The 15714-nt window shown below is 37.4% G+C and overlaps 1 protein-coding gene across 1 annotated transcript in view; it reads left to right on the top strand.

The window, feature by feature from the left end:
* The window catches only part of GNA11 (G protein subunit alpha 11), a 77075-nt gene that overhangs the window by 24466 nt on the left and 36895 nt on the right, over positions 1-15714 (top strand). Inside the window, exon 2 of the mRNA XM_072601700.1 lies at positions 9209-9393. Coding sequence (XP_072457801.1) covers positions 9209-9393 — 185 coding nt within the window. The remainder of the gene's footprint in view (positions 1-9208; positions 9394-15714) is intronic.

Raw genomic sequence — 15714 nt, 5'->3', positions numbered from 1 at the left:
TCTGTTAACTGGGAATAATACTATCTGCCCATTTTATGGAGCTGTTACAGGAATCACATGAATTCATAGATGTGAAGATGCCACAAAATGCAAGGTACTTGTATTGTTGTTATATAATATTTCATGGATTTCTGGATCATGGTATCCCGTTTAGCCTCACAGCATCAATCAGTTTCTTTTAAGTAATAATTTTTCTTGATTTCCCATTTGAATCTTAAAACTATTGAGATGGATTCTTGAAGCCACAATCTTGTAAACTTTTGAACATTTCATGAATGTGAGTAACTGTTTACTAACTAGTGATAGTTGGCTGCGTGCTTTTTCTAAGCTGTTAGTTCTGTTCAATATTTTTTTTTTAAAGAGGATTTGGCCTTGCTTATTGGGAATAATTTTGCTGTACAAAAATCTTTGTAGCAAAGAGCTGATTTTTTATAGCACTTTATTGTCTTAAGCTCTCCTCTCCATTCTATTTAATCTTCACCACAACCCTGTGAGGGAGTCAGGAAAGGGCTTATTATTTCTCTGTTACAGATGAGGAAACTGAGGTGCAGGGAAGGGAAATGATTTGTCCAAAGTAATTTACAGCTTTCTTATATCTAGTAAGTGTCAGGAAGCCAGGCTTTTTGGATAATTCACTGCACAGTGCTTGTTCCACATGACCATTGCCTCTCTCCCTTGCTGTCATTTGTCACTTTCTTTAGATTTGGCACAATTCGTAAGACCCAATGTGGAGTAGTCTTGCCTTTTGTGTTTATATATATTAATATAAAGGCACAGATTTCTTTACCTTATCTTAGTAGAGTAGGTTCAAGTCTTTGTTAAATTTAGTTCGTGGTGCATCATGGATACTTAATATGACCTATATTTGTTATCCAGGAGGCATCTGGATAACTGGAATTGGAGCAGCCTTGATGTTTGTGACTTAGGGTACAGTGAATTTATAGCCAAAATGAGATATTCAGTTCCTTTTTTCATCCAGATTGAGTCTCCCATCTAGATCAGATTGCTTTCCACCTCTCTTCTCTCTCTCCACCCCCATGTCTTGTGGTTGGTGCTGTTTAAATATTTATGTTGTCCACACGCAGTCTTGTCCAGGGCCCGTGTTCATGATGCTGCTACTTTCACTCTTATTTTCTGATACTGGAGTCCTCATTTCCATTTTTACCATTGGACACAGATTCCATCTAATTACATTTGAATTGAGAATCTTGTCATCTCTCAATCTGTTCCTACTTTTTTCTTTGGAAATATTTTATCTATAAAACTGATCCTTTCATATTTGACTGTACCATATGCCAGTCTTTTCTCAATGGACATGTTTCTTTGTTGCCTCCTGTTCATTTGAATAGGAAAAAAGATGAGATTTCACCAAAGTTGGCTAGTCCCACAATCATAGATTTGGAGTTGAAAAGGATGTTTAAAGTTATCTAATCCAACTCTCTCATTTTGCAAATGAGGAACTTGGGTACTCACAAAGATGAAGTGACTTGCTCAGGGTCACCTAGGTCTTCTGACTCCAGATTCAATGTTTTTTCCATTGTACTATGTAGCCCCTTAAGCAATAACATATTCTGTATAATTCATTTATACTCCAGCATGCAAAACTCTTGTGACCAACATAAATTCTTGTCATTCATTTATTAAGCAAATACATCTATAGTGTATGATGTATAATATATTCAGCACTAGAGGGGTGCAAAGGTAAGCCCAAGTTCTTGTACTCAGGGAGCTCATAGTCAACTGAGAAAAAAAACGTGTTCTCATGTAACTGTAATCAAATCTAGAATGTATTCCGTATGTAAGAGGAGTACATAATAATATGAGATCAGGTGAGAAAGAGAATTTCCAGATTTGAGGATAAAGACTGATTTCATGGAGGGTAAATTGGTAGGATATTAGCATAGGTGCATGTCAGGTCTGCTGGTGGTTAAAGGATTTGTCTCGGCATCCAAAGTGCAGTGACAAACCTACAATCTTGGCCTTTCCAACAGATTCTACCTGATTTTTTAGTCCATGTTTACCAAAATGTTATGTTATAAAATTGTTCTTTTCCCTTAGCTTCTGTCTTACGTGATGGTACTCACTCATGGATTGTTTCCTTTCAGTGTAGGTTCATAATTTTCATTCATTTAATAAGCTTGATAAAATATCTGCTATGTATAAAGTATGTATAAAGTATGTATAAAGTAGCTTGCCATTGAGGTAGTAGGCTTCAAGAGAAATAAGAATTATTCCCTAGTTGAGGGGGGAGGATGAGTAAAACATACACAAATTAACAGTAATATTGCTTAGAATTAGAAAATATGAGATCAGTCCATAAGTATTTATTGATTACTCAGTGAGGGTATGTCTATTTCCATAAATGAGGAAATCGAGATTGAGAGATTTCTGAGTGGCTTGCTTATGACAATATATGCATTAAATGTTTTAAGGAGAGAGAGAGAGAGAGAAATAGATATGTAAACTCGTTTCCTCACTGAGTGTAGCGTAATAATACTATTACATATTCCTAGTATAGGCAGCCTAAACTCTGTGAATTATCTCCTGTTTATCCTGTATATGCTTGCTTTGTTCTCCCCCAATGAATTGTAAACTCCTTGAGAGTAGAGAGTTTAGTGTCTTTTGCCACTTTGTATCTATAGCTCTTAGTGTAAAGACTGGCACAGTGGGAGCTTAAAAAAATGTTTCTTGGTTGATTTTAACAAGGGATAAATACTCTGAACACTCAAGGAGAAATTTCAAAGGCAGTAACCTGCATGTGTATCTTTTATTTATTTTCTGCTTCTAAATGTATGTAATTATATTTCTAACTTGATATGAAATTTGTTTTTGTTGGTAGCTTGGGCTTTTGTTTAGATTATGGAAGACTTGAGGTTGGATTATAGGCCCATATCTTTGGAAGGTCATGGAGAATTGGAGAGGTACTGCCAGGACTAGAGAAGGAAAAATGTGGTTTTTTTTTTCCTGAAAAGGAAAATGAGGAAGAGACAGGAACAAGCATTTATGGATATATGCCAGATGCTAAGCCAAGCATTTTACAATATCTCATTGGATCCTCACAACATTACTGTGAGGGTAGTACTATTATTATTATTCCCATTTCACAAAAACTGAGGAAGTCAGAGGTTGTGAATTTGTCCAGTATGTAAGACTGCATTTGAACTTAAATCTTTCTGACTCTAGGCCTTAGCTTTTTGTCCACTGTACCACCCCGCCATGATAAAGAATCTGAAGCTTGCAAATTGTAGCATTGTGATCTTGACTTTGATCCTTGACAAAATTCTAGATGATATTTATATCCCCAGCAATCAGCACAGTGTTATTTGGCATATAATATGCACTTGTTGATTGATTTCTTGAGAGCAGGGACATATATTTCACTTTTTTGAAGGATTAACTAATTTAATTTACTAATTTATTCTTCTGTACAGATAACAGCTGTTTTTTTTCCTTTTTAAAATTAATTTATTTGTTTTCAGTTTTCTACAGTCACTTCCATATATCTTAGATTCTTTCCTCCCTCCCCTCTCCCTTCCCCTCTTACCCCCCTCCTTCCCTGAGACAACGTGCAGTCTTACATAGGTTCTACACATACATTCTTATTAAATACATTTTTACCTTAGTTGTGTTGCACAGAAGAATTAAAATGAATGGGAGAAACCATGAAAAACAAAACAAAACATAACACAAGACAAAATAGTCTGTTTCACTCTGTGATCCATTTCTATAGTTCTTTCTCTGCATGTGGAAGGCATTTTGCCTCAAGAGTCTATTGGAAATTTTTTAGGTCCTTGCATTGCTGTGAAGGTCTGTCTACCTGAAAAATTCCTCACACACTGTGGTTGTTGCTGTGTACAAAGTTCTCCTGGTTCTGCTCCTTTCACTCAGCATCAGATCATATAAGTCTTTCCAGGCCTTTCTGAAATCTTTCTGTTCACCATTTCTTATAGCACAATAGTATTCCATCACATTCATATACCACAACTTGTTTAGCCATTCCCCAATTGATGGGCATCCCCTCTATTTCCAGTTTTTGGCCACCACAAAGAGAGCTGCTATAAATCTTTTTGTACATGTGGGACCCTTTCCCATTTTTACAATCTCTTTGGGATATAGTCCTAGAAGTGATATTACTGGGTTAAAGGGTATGCACATTTTTGTAGCCCTTTGGGCATAGTTCCAAATGGCTCTCCAGAATGGTTGGATCAGCTCACAGCTCCACTAACAGTGAATTAGTGTTCCAACTCTCCCACATCTTCTCCAACTTTATCATCTTCCTGTTTTGTCATGTTAGCCAATCTTATAGGTATGATGTGGTACCTCAGAGATATTTTGTTTTGCATCTCTCTAATCAATAGTGATTTAGAGTATTTTTTCATATGACTATAGATAGCTTTAATTTCTTCTTCTGAAAACTGCCTACTCATATCCTTTGACCATTTATTAATTGGGGAATGACATATTCTTGTGCATTTGACTTAGTTGTCTTTCTATGTTAGAGATGAGGCTTTTATCACAGACGCTAGTTGCAAAAATTTTTTTCCAATTTTCAGCTTCTCTCCTAATCTTGGTTGCATTGGGTTTGTTTGTGCAAAACCTTTTTTTATTTAATGTAATCAAAATTATCCATTTCATAACGTTCCCTATCTCTTGTTTGGTCAAAAATTTCTCCATTCTCTATAAATCTGACAAATTCACTATTCCTTGCTTTCCTAATTTGTTTATAGTATCTATCTTTATATCTAAATCGTATACACATTTGGACTTTATTCTGGTATATGGTATCATGCATTTTTCTATGCCCAGTTTCTGCCACACTATTTTCCAGTTTTCCCAGCAGTTTTTGTCAAATAGTGAATTTTTATCCCAGAAGCTGGGATCCTTGGGTTTATCAAACAGTAGATTGCTATATTCATTGGCTACTGTGTCATGAGTACCTAACCTATTCCACTGGTCTACCCCTGTATTTCTTAGCCTGTACCAAGTGGTTCTGATGATTGCAATATATTTCATTGTTAAATCTTTTGCTATCAGTATTGGATACTGCTTTGATTAGAATTCTTGTGTACTTCAGACATATATATATATGTGTTATTTTTCCTTTATAATCTTATGGTCATTGTATTAACTGTAGAATGTATTACTAAAGAGATAATTAGTGAAGATCTGGAAGAGAAATGAACCAACATAGCTTCATCAAGAACAGACCAACTTGAGAACCTTTTTGACCGAGTTGCTAAACCAGGAAAATGGCTATGTATATATTTTACCTTTATTTTAGCAAAACATTTTCCAGAGGCTTTCATGTTGTTTTAGTGAAAAAGATTGAGAGATATGGGCTAGGCAGCAATATAATTAGTTTGGCTCAGAGGTAAGTTGAATTGCAGGATCCAGAGAAAAGTCAATGATTTTATATCATCTTGCTAGAAGTCCTCTAGTTGAGTGCTCCAGGACCTATTTAACATTTTTATCAGGGACTTGATTAGAAGCAGAAATGATATACACATCAGATTTGCAGATGACCCAGAGTTGGGGGGATAGCTAACATACTCCATGACACTAAGGATTCAAAAAGATCTTGACAGATTGGAAAATTGGGCTGAATCTAAGATGAAACTCAAAAGGAATAAATGTGAGATCTTGTACTTGGGTTTGAGAAATAGTACACATGCAAAAGGGGGAAGACGTGGTTAGACAGACGCAAGTTTGCAAAAGATCCAAGGATTTTTATTGGACTATGAGCTCAATATTTATAGAAGCAGTATAGATTGGATACTAGATTTGGAATCAGGAATCAGCCAACGACCATTTATTACCGACTGTGTAAATTTTTTTTAATTTAAATTTTTTTTTCAATGAACAAAAGTAAGTTCTCTCTCCTACTTCTCATTGGAAAAGAAAAGAAACACCTGTATTCAACCTGCCCACCCCTCCACCCCCTGCCATTTTTTAAAACAAAATGTCAAGCAAAACAAATTCTTACATTGGCCATGTCCAGAGACATAATATTCTTATCTAGTCTAATTCTGTACCCCCCAAGTCTTTTGCCTCTCTTTTAGGAGGTGGATAACATGCTTTATCATCTGTCCTCTGGAATTATTGTTGGTCATTGTATTCATTGATCAGTTATCATGTTTCCAGGTTGTCTTTATAGTGTTTTTGTTATATAAATTCTTCTCATTGTTTTTTCACTTTATTTTGCATCCGTTCATATAAGTCTTTCCAGATTCTCCGAAACCATCCTTTTCTTCATTTCTTATAGCATAATTTATTCTCCTACATTCATATACAAGAAATTATTCAGTTTTTTCTCACGTTGGTCAACTCCTTAGTTTCCAGTTTTTTGCCACTACAAACAAAGCTTCTATAAACATTTGCACATATGTCCTTTTCCTCATCTTTTTGGGATATAGGCTTAGTAGTGGTATCACTAGGTTAAAGGATGCATACAAGTTTGGTAAGTTTTGGTGCATTTTTCAGGCAGTTTGGGTTAAGTGACTTGCCCAGGGTCACTCAACTACTAAGTGCCCAAACTCCACTCAATGGCTGTTTTTTGGACCCTCCTGGCTTAGAGCGAATGTCAGTAGTAACTATTTCTCTTCCAAACAACAACCCTGAGACTCCTCTCCCCCTCCCCCCATTTATTTATTTTTCTTTTCTATGTAAAGGGGCCATCCCCTGACTACTTTTAAATGAAGCCTATTCACTGAGTGGGCATTACCTCACTTTAAGTGAGTACCTGAAAAGGCCTTAGCCTAAAAGACCAAGGTCTCCCATTGCATCCTGAGCCATCTCCAGTCATCCTGATGAATGTCTGGTCACCGGATTCAGAAGGCTCAGGAGGAGAAAGTGAGGCAGGTGACCTTGCACAGCCCTCCCTCACTCACAACAAAGTCACGTGTAAGTCATGTCTTCATTTCTCTAATGTCATGGTCCAATGAAGGACAAACATAACAAGTCTGAGGTAGGATTTGAGCTCAGATTCTCCTGACTTTAGGGCTGATGCTGTGTTTACTGCACCACCTAGCTGCCCTACAGTTCCAAATTGTTAAGCACTGACTATGTGTCAAACGTTGCGCCAGATGCTATGGATAAAGAAACAGAAATGAAGCAGCTTTTGCCTTTAGGAAACTCAGATTCTTTTGAGAGGGGAAGGAGACAATCAGTATGTGCTTTCCCCCCCCCTTTTCCTTCCTACACATATTTTGTATACATATAAAATGTTGTTGGAAGGAAAATAGGAAGATTTGTGTTCAAATCCAACTTCTGACACTTCTTTTTGTGTGATGATGGGTAAATAATTTAAACTTTTTGAACCTTGGTTTTCTTGTCTGTAAAAGGAAACAAAAATCACCTGGAGTACTCACCTCAAAGGGTTTGTAGTGAAGTTCAAATGCAATAATGTATGTAAATTGCTTTGCAAACTTTAAAGCAATGTATGAGTCTCATATAATAACATTTGAGTCAACTCTGATATGACTGTCAGGAATGCTAGTTTTATTTTTATGCTACATTCAGAGAAGCATAATATCCAAGGACAAAGAAATGATAGTTCTACTGCCCTTATCAGAGTACATCTGGAGTTCCTTTAAGTGTGCTGCATTTTAGGAAGGATATTGACAAGCTGAGTATTATTGTACAGAGTAGAATAGCCTATATGGTGAAGCACCTCAAAATCAAGCCATAGGAGCATTAGTTGAGGGAAATGGGATATTTATCTCAAAGGGGAACCTGATGGCTAACTTCAGGTGAAAGGTCCTCATATGGAAGAGGGAGCAGACTTGATATGCTTGACCTCAGAGTGCAGGACAAGAAGCAGTGGGTGGAAGTTGTAGACAGGAAATTTAGGCTTGATGTTAGGATAAACTTCCTTCCATTTAGAGTTATTAAAAAAGTGGGATGGGTTCACCAACTCCTTCAAGCCAGGCGATTTCCAAGTACAGACTGGATGATTACTTATGAACGATGTTATGGGGCAATTCTTGCTCAGGCACAGGTTGGACTAGAAGTCCCTTCAGGTCCTTTTCAACTCTGAAATCCTGTTATGCTGAATGCAGTGAAGTGGGGACAACATCTGATGAGGAATTAGAAAACATGAGGCATAGGAGTGACCTACCTTGGGCAAAGCCTTTCTTCTTTGGTGTTTTTTTTGTTTTTTAACTCTTTAAAACAAGTGTTGAACTAGTGACTACTAAGGCTCCTTCCCACACTAATATTTTTTGATTCTAAAGGGAGAGTGATATGGTAAGGCAATTGGTATTTGAGAGGACATACATAGGGCCATACCTCCACCTGCCATTAGTATGTGTCATCTAAACATACGTCATCAGGGCTTGTGACTTCAGAACATATTTATATGAGATTTGTTGTTAGATAGAATCTGTTGTCCATCTATCTGTGCTGATTTCTATAAATAGTTTGGTGGTAAAGAAACCTTTTGTTATTTCTGATCCTAGGCATCAGGGAGTGTAGGTAAGGTACCTCTACAGATAATCCCACACTTGATTCTTTATGAATTCACTTTTTTCTCTTCCCCTCTCCCTTACCTCCATTGTCCCCTGGCGTTTCCCCAGAGCTCCTTAAAAAGATCAGGTGACTTAGTCTGTACTTTGACTTCTTAACTGTGTCACTTGGTTTCTTCTATGGTTTCTGTTGAGCAGAGAAATCAACAAAAGTCTAGACAGAATTGGGGCACAGTTAAGCTAGAAAATATATTTTTTATCCTTAGACAAGCAAGAATAAACTCGAGTTTAGAGCCCAATTACCAGTCTTGGCCTTTTTCAGGGTGATTGGCATCTCATAAGGAGTAGTCCCTTAGGTAATCGCTTGTACACCAAGGATTGACATATTGGTATTACCTTCACTGGGAATTCAACATATGGTACTTTACTGGGTTATATTGATAGGGTCATGTCTGATTGGGTGTGGGGGAGAAGAAGAGATTTTTTTTTTGAGGTCCATGAGAGTTTACTGTAACATGATATTGGGTCTAAATACCAGAACTGCCTTGGCCATTGGTGTAAACAGCAAATTCTTACTGGAAAGGACTGGCTGTTTCTTAGATTAGAAAGAGAAGCCCACAGAGGTCAGCTGGGAACCTCAACCAAATTATTTAATAGGGGAGGCAGGTGGCATATTTTTTCTCAATACAGCATCTTCATAAACTGTTTATATGCTCTTATCTAATTCCCCCTCCCCCTTTTTGTAGGCACTGGAGAAAGTGGAAAGAGTACATTCATTAAACAAATGAGGATAATCCATGGTTCAGGCTACTCTGAAGAAGACAAGAGGGGCTTCACCAAGTTGGTCTACCAGAACATCTTCACTGCCATGCAGTCCATGATCAGGGCTATGGAAACCCTGAAGATTCTTTACAAGTACGAACAGAACAAGGTGAGCAGAGACCAGGCAATCCTCTCCTTCGGTAACTCCATTGTGGAGTTCTCTCTTTATACTAATGTTTCAGGGAGTGGGATTGTGAAGGGAATGTTTGGAGATTCTCCAGTGTCCTGGTTTCCTGGTAGTTAGCTCTTCTGGGTGATTTGATTTCCTCCCTGTGAGAATGAATAACCACTCTTAAGTATGGGTTACAGAGTTGGGTAACCTTGTCAGTGCTTGTAGTGACACATGCCACATGCAAATTGAAAGTCCCAGTGTGAGCTCAGGTCCATAGAGTAGACATAATGGCATAAGCAGGGCTGGAGGAATGCCATTTCCATTGTTAGGCAAACCTCTAGGCCTAGAAATGTGGACAAAAGTTTGAGGGTTGGAGGCCGAGTGTTGTGGGATTCTGGAAGACCTGTTGAAAATCACAGCTGGCCCATCACCGACCTCTTTTGGCTGTTGCTTATTGGATTAATTTATGGGGGCTGGGGAATGTTAGGAAACTCCAGAGCTACCTAAGTCATAGGAAGTGAATCGTTCAGCTGGCTCTGAATGAAGCCAGCTTACAGTGCTGGTGTCTGGCTCTGTTGGAACTTTCTCTTTCAACATCATGAGCCATTGGATATGCAGAGTTCTCTGAGTTAGGAAAAGGATTTCTTTGGTATCTAGCTGGAACTCACAGCTCTTCTCAGACATGTAGGAAGCTGCCTGTGGGCTCAGAGCAACACCCACTTGTCTAGCTATATCTGAGGCTGTGCTCTTAGTGCTTTTATTGATGTGTTTTCAAGGGCTTATAGCTCAACCACAAAAATTTGCTCTGGGCTGAAGCTTGGCATAGGAGGAATGAATTTTTTGTACAAATATGGTTTAAATTAATCTAATTCACTTTAAGATTTAAGAATGCCAATAAGCTAGATTTCAGATATGTCATAACTTTAGGTCCTTCCCAGACCTCCAATGCAGACCAAAATTATAATCCTAAACAAAAACATTGTCTCCCCCCTCCTTCTGAGCAGCTGTGGTTAGGCTTTGGGCTGGGGATTTTAGGCAGAACACAGAACTTAAATCCAGTTCAGCTTTGTACTAGAAGAACAGGCATTATTGATGTTCTCATTACCTCACCAGCATCCAACTTAGTCTTGGTGAAGTGAGTTTACTGTCTCAAGCTTCTGTTCATTTTGCCAGTTTACCTAAGAATACTCCATACCTTTTTGAGATTTGTTTATTCAGTCTGTACTATTGAGGAAGGAGAATGGTAGTCATAGATTGACATTTGTGCAAGCTGCAGATGGGTCATGAAGAAAAAGAGCCTCTCACAGTGCAGTGAAGTTTAGACTGGCCTTTGAGCAAATTCCAAAGAGATCACATCAGATTCCTGAACTCATTTGAGACTCATCACTATTAGCAATGTCCTGAGGCTCTTTGGTGTCCTGTCTCCCAGAACACATGCTTTGTGCTCTCAGTACTGTTGTGACTTGTTATTGTCAATCTGAGTAAAACCCCCAATGAACCAGAAAGCTAATTCCATCTTTAGGCCACATTAAAAGTAATCTGAAGTCCAGAAGGAAGGCAGGTGACAATTCTGGGGAGCACATATTAGGGAAGGATTTGACCAAGTTGGAGTACATCTGAAGGATCATGGCCAGGTTGGGGTGTGTGTGTGTAGCCATATAAATGGTCACATGACATGTGACTCCTTAACATGAAAAAGATAAGATGGTTAATGTGAAAACTAGGTTTGGAATTGCAGAATATATGTTGGAATACACTTCAGCAACCATCTAGTCTGATATTTTATATATTTGATTTATTTGTAAGTTAGGTACATGTGCTACTGTACCAATAACCATTCACATTCTAAAACTTAAAAATGGAAAATTAAAAAAAATGAGATAAAGGTGAAACAATATTTGATACTAGAAGCAACAGAGAGTCACAGGATTTTGGGGGAAAGCAGCTAGGTGGAGCAGCTGAACTTGCAGTTAGGAAGACCTGAGTTCAAATGTGGCTTCAGCCATTTACTAGCTGTATGAACCTGGGCAAGTCAATTAACCTCTGCCTGCCTCAATTTCCTCATTTGTAAAATAGGGATGATACTAATAACACCTTCCTCCCAGAATTGTTGTGAGGATCCCAGATTATAATTGTAAAGCTCTTAGCACAGTGCCTGGCATATAGTAAGTCCTATATAAATGTCATTTTTTGTTGTTACTATGTTGGATGTGGAATCAGGAAGACCTGACTTTGAATCTAGCCTTAGACACTTACTAGCTGTGTGACTCTGAGAAAGTCACTTCTCTCAGCCTCAGTTTCCTCATCTGTGAATCTGAGGATAATAACATAATGTGTCCCTCATAGGGTTGTTGTGAGGAGCAATTGAGAAAACATGTGAAATGCTTTGCAAACCTTGAAGTGCTCATATAAATGCTCATCACCATGCTGTGAGTAGGGGGTGACTTAGTCAGACTTAGACTTTAGGAAAATCACTGTGGCACCTATATGGAGTCTAGATTGGAGAGGAAAGAAACTTGAGTCATGGAAACCAGTAAGGAGGCTATCATAAGGAGCTAGGTGACAGGTGATGAGGTCCTGAATTGGAGTGATGCCTGTGACAGAACACAGTTATGAGAGACATGGAGATAGAACTGACATGGGTGACTGATTGGATGTGAATTTAGGGTGAAGGCAGTTTGCAGAGTCAGCTCTAGCCGGCTCTAGATTGTTAAATTTTCAGTGTGGGCATTTATACACCAGAATGAGCAAATACTATAAATCAAGGCTTGATTTATTATTTTGTCGATTGTCTGGACCTCAAAAATGTAGACAAATTATTATTAATTCATATTAATATTTAAAAATGAGAGCTGATTGTTAAACATTTACCAGCATGCTCCTGAGGGAGAGTGAAGAGTGAAAAATAACAGTGAGATTGTGGAAGCCATGGATAATTAGAAATTTGGTGGTACTCTCAACAGTATTAGGAAAATCTGTAAGGTGGGTTGGTCTGGAGGGAAAGATAATGTATATCTGTAATCCATACCACAATCTATCCATACCTGATCTTCCTATTGTGACTCATTTTTCCTCACCCAAAATGAAGTGGAGGGAGGTAAAGCTCTTTATCAAGCCTTCATTTTCTTCCTCTATCTAGGAACCTTCCCACAAGGTGACCTGGGGTCAGATAGTTTAGGTAGAATTTTCTCAGTGGCACCTGTATAGTTATAGGGAGTTGTTAGTTTAGGTTATACCTGTCCTCAAGGGACAGGCACCTAGCTCAGAAGGAGGGAGACTGGGAGTTTGTGCTGCAAAGAGCAGGAGAGGGAATGGGGGAATATTGAGGTATGTTTAGATGTGGTTTGTGTGAGAGACAAATCCCATGTTTGGCTGCTGTGTTCAGGGTGACCTCCAATTTTGACTTCCTATTTTCTGATTGATTCATCATATGCTTCCTTGGGGTGATGCCATGGCCCTTCAGGGAATCCCACCCTCCACTTTGGAAATATTGGTCTAGTCTGTATCTTTGTATGTAAGAATAGCCTGAGATATTTTATCAAATGATTTGCTAAAAATCTAGTTAAATTATATATGCTGCATTTCCTTCCTCTACTAATTAAGTATCCCTGTTAAAAATGGAAATTTGGTTTAAGTATCATCTGTTTTCCCCCCCAACATTCCAATTTATTATTTATTTTTAGTTTTTTTCTTTTTAAATCTTAAGTTCCAAATTTACTCCCTCCCTCTGACACTCTCCCACGCCTACTGAGGGAAGGCAAGCAATATGTCTATTATACATATTAGATCATGCAAAGCATATTTCCATATTAGCTATACATTTTGTAAAAGCAAGAAAAATAAAGTGAGAAAATTATACTTCAGTTTATACTCAATATATCAGTTCTCTCTAGAGGTGAATAACATTTTTTCGCTTCGAGTTCTTTGAAATTGTCTTAGATCATTGTATTGATTAGAGTAGCCAAGTCTTTTTAAAAATATATTTAAATATTTTATTTTTTTTCAATTACATGTATAAGTAATTTTTAACATTCATTTTTTAGAATTTTATTTCCAAATTCCCTCCCTCCCCAGCTCCCCATTGATAAGGCAAACAATTTGATATAGGTTGATTCATGTACAGTCATGCAAAACATTTCCATATTAGTCATGTGAAAGAAAACACAAACCAAAAAAACACAGAACCTTCAAGAAAAATAAAGTAAAAAATATGCTTCAGTCTGCATTCATACTCTGTCAGCTCTTTCTCTGGAGATGGATAGCACTTTTTCATCCTAAGACCTTCAGAAATTGCCTTGGATCATTGTATTGCTGAGACTAGCTAAATCATTCACAGCTGATCATTGTACAGTATTGCTGTTACAGTGTATATTTTCCTGGTTCTGCTCATTGCATTTTGCATCAGTTCATGTAAGTCTTCCCGGGTTTTTCTGAAAGCATCCTGCTTATCATTTCTTATACTACAATATGATTTGATCAGATATGCAGCAACTTGTTCAGCCATTCCCTAATTTATGGGCTTCAATTTCCTATTCTTTGCCACCACAAAAAGATTTGCTTTAAATATTTTTATATATATAGGTATTTTTTTATCTCTTTGGAATATAAATCTAATAGTGGTATTGTTTGGTAAAAATCTATGTATGGTTTTATAGCCCTTATAACAAATTGCTCTCTAGAATGATTGAATCGGTTTACAACTCCACCAACAGTGCTTTAGTGTCTCAATTTTCCCTCATCCCTTCCATCATTGGTCATTTTTCTTTTCTCTCATATTAGTCAATCTGATAGGTGTGAGGTGGTCTTCAGAGTTGTTTTAACTTTTATTTTTCTAATAGTGATTTAGACCATATTTTCATATAAATATGGACAGCTTTATTGTCTGTTCATATCCTTTGATCATTTATCAATTAGGAATTTTTTTTTTATAAGTTAGACTCAGTTCTCTATATTTGAGAAATGAGGCCATTATCAGAGAAACTTGCTGTAACATTTTTTTTTCACAATTATGACTACTGTGTATTTCTCTTTATCTTATTCTCTCACTCTCCCTCCTCCCTTTATCCTACTGTCTCTTTCCTTTCATCCTGCCTGTCCTCAAGTGTATTGCTTCTGACTGCTCCCTCCCGAAATCTGCCCTCACTTTCTGTAAACTGAGCCCTTCCCTCTCCCCCCAATTTTCTTCCCCTCCTTCTTACCTGTAAGATAAGATAGTATATATCTTACATATATATAAGCTGAGTATATGTTATATATATATAACATATTATATAATTTTATATATATATAATATATATATATTATTCCCTCTTTGAACCAATTCTGATGAGAGTAAGGTTTCAAATACTCCCCGCCATCCCTCATCTTCCCCTCTACCGCAAAAACTCTTTTGTTCCTCTATTATGTGAGATAATTTGCCCCATTCTACCCTTCCCCTTTCCCTTCTTTTAGTGCATCCCTCTTTCTCACTTCTTAATTTTATTTTTTTAATATATCATCCCACCATAGTCAACTCACACTCTCATGCCCTCTGTCTATGTGTACTCCTAACTTCCCTAATAATGAGAAAGTTCTTAGGAATTAAAAGTATCATCTTCCCTTGTAGGAATATAAACAGTTTAACCTTATTTAATCCTTTATGATTTCTCTTTCCTGTTTACCTTTTTATGCTTCTCTTGAGTCTTCTGTTTGAATGTCAGATTTTCTATTCAGTTCTGGTCTTTTTGTCAGGAATGTTTGAAAGTCCTTTATTTCATTGAATATTCATTTTTCCCCCTGAAAGATTATACTAAGTTTTCTCATTAGCTGATTCTTGGCTATAATCCTAACTCCTTTGCCCTCTGGAATATCATGTTCCAGTCCCTTCTGTCCTTCAATATAGAAGCTTCTAAATTTTGTGTAATCCTGACTGTGTTATTGATGTTCAGTTGTGTTGTTGTGTCTGATTTTTCATGATCCCATTTCGAGTTTTCTTAGCAAAGATACTAGAGTTGTTTGCCATTTCCCTTTTCTCATTTTATAGAGGATCAACTTAGGCAAAGAGGGTTAAATGACCTGCCCAGGGTCACACAGCTAATAGATATCTGAGGCCAGATTTGAATTCAGGAAGATAAGTCTTCCTGACCCCAGTCCTAGTCCTCTCTCTACTGTGCCACCTAGCTACCCATGTTTTGACTGTGGCTCTACTATATGTGAATTGTTTCTTTCTGGCTGCTTGCAGTTTTTTCTCCTTTACCTTGGAGTGTTGGAATTTGGCTGTAATATTCCTGGGAGCTTTCATTTTGGGATCTCTTTTAGGTGATTGGTGTATTCTTTTAA

The sequence above is a fragment of the Notamacropus eugenii genome, chromosome 4 (genome assembly GCF_028372415.1).
Source record: "Notamacropus eugenii isolate mMacEug1 chromosome 4, mMacEug1.pri_v2, whole genome shotgun sequence".
Taxonomy (NCBI): domain Eukaryota; kingdom Metazoa; phylum Chordata; class Mammalia; order Diprotodontia; family Macropodidae; genus Notamacropus; species Notamacropus eugenii.
This window is presented reverse-complemented; position numbering and strand designations above follow the sequence as displayed.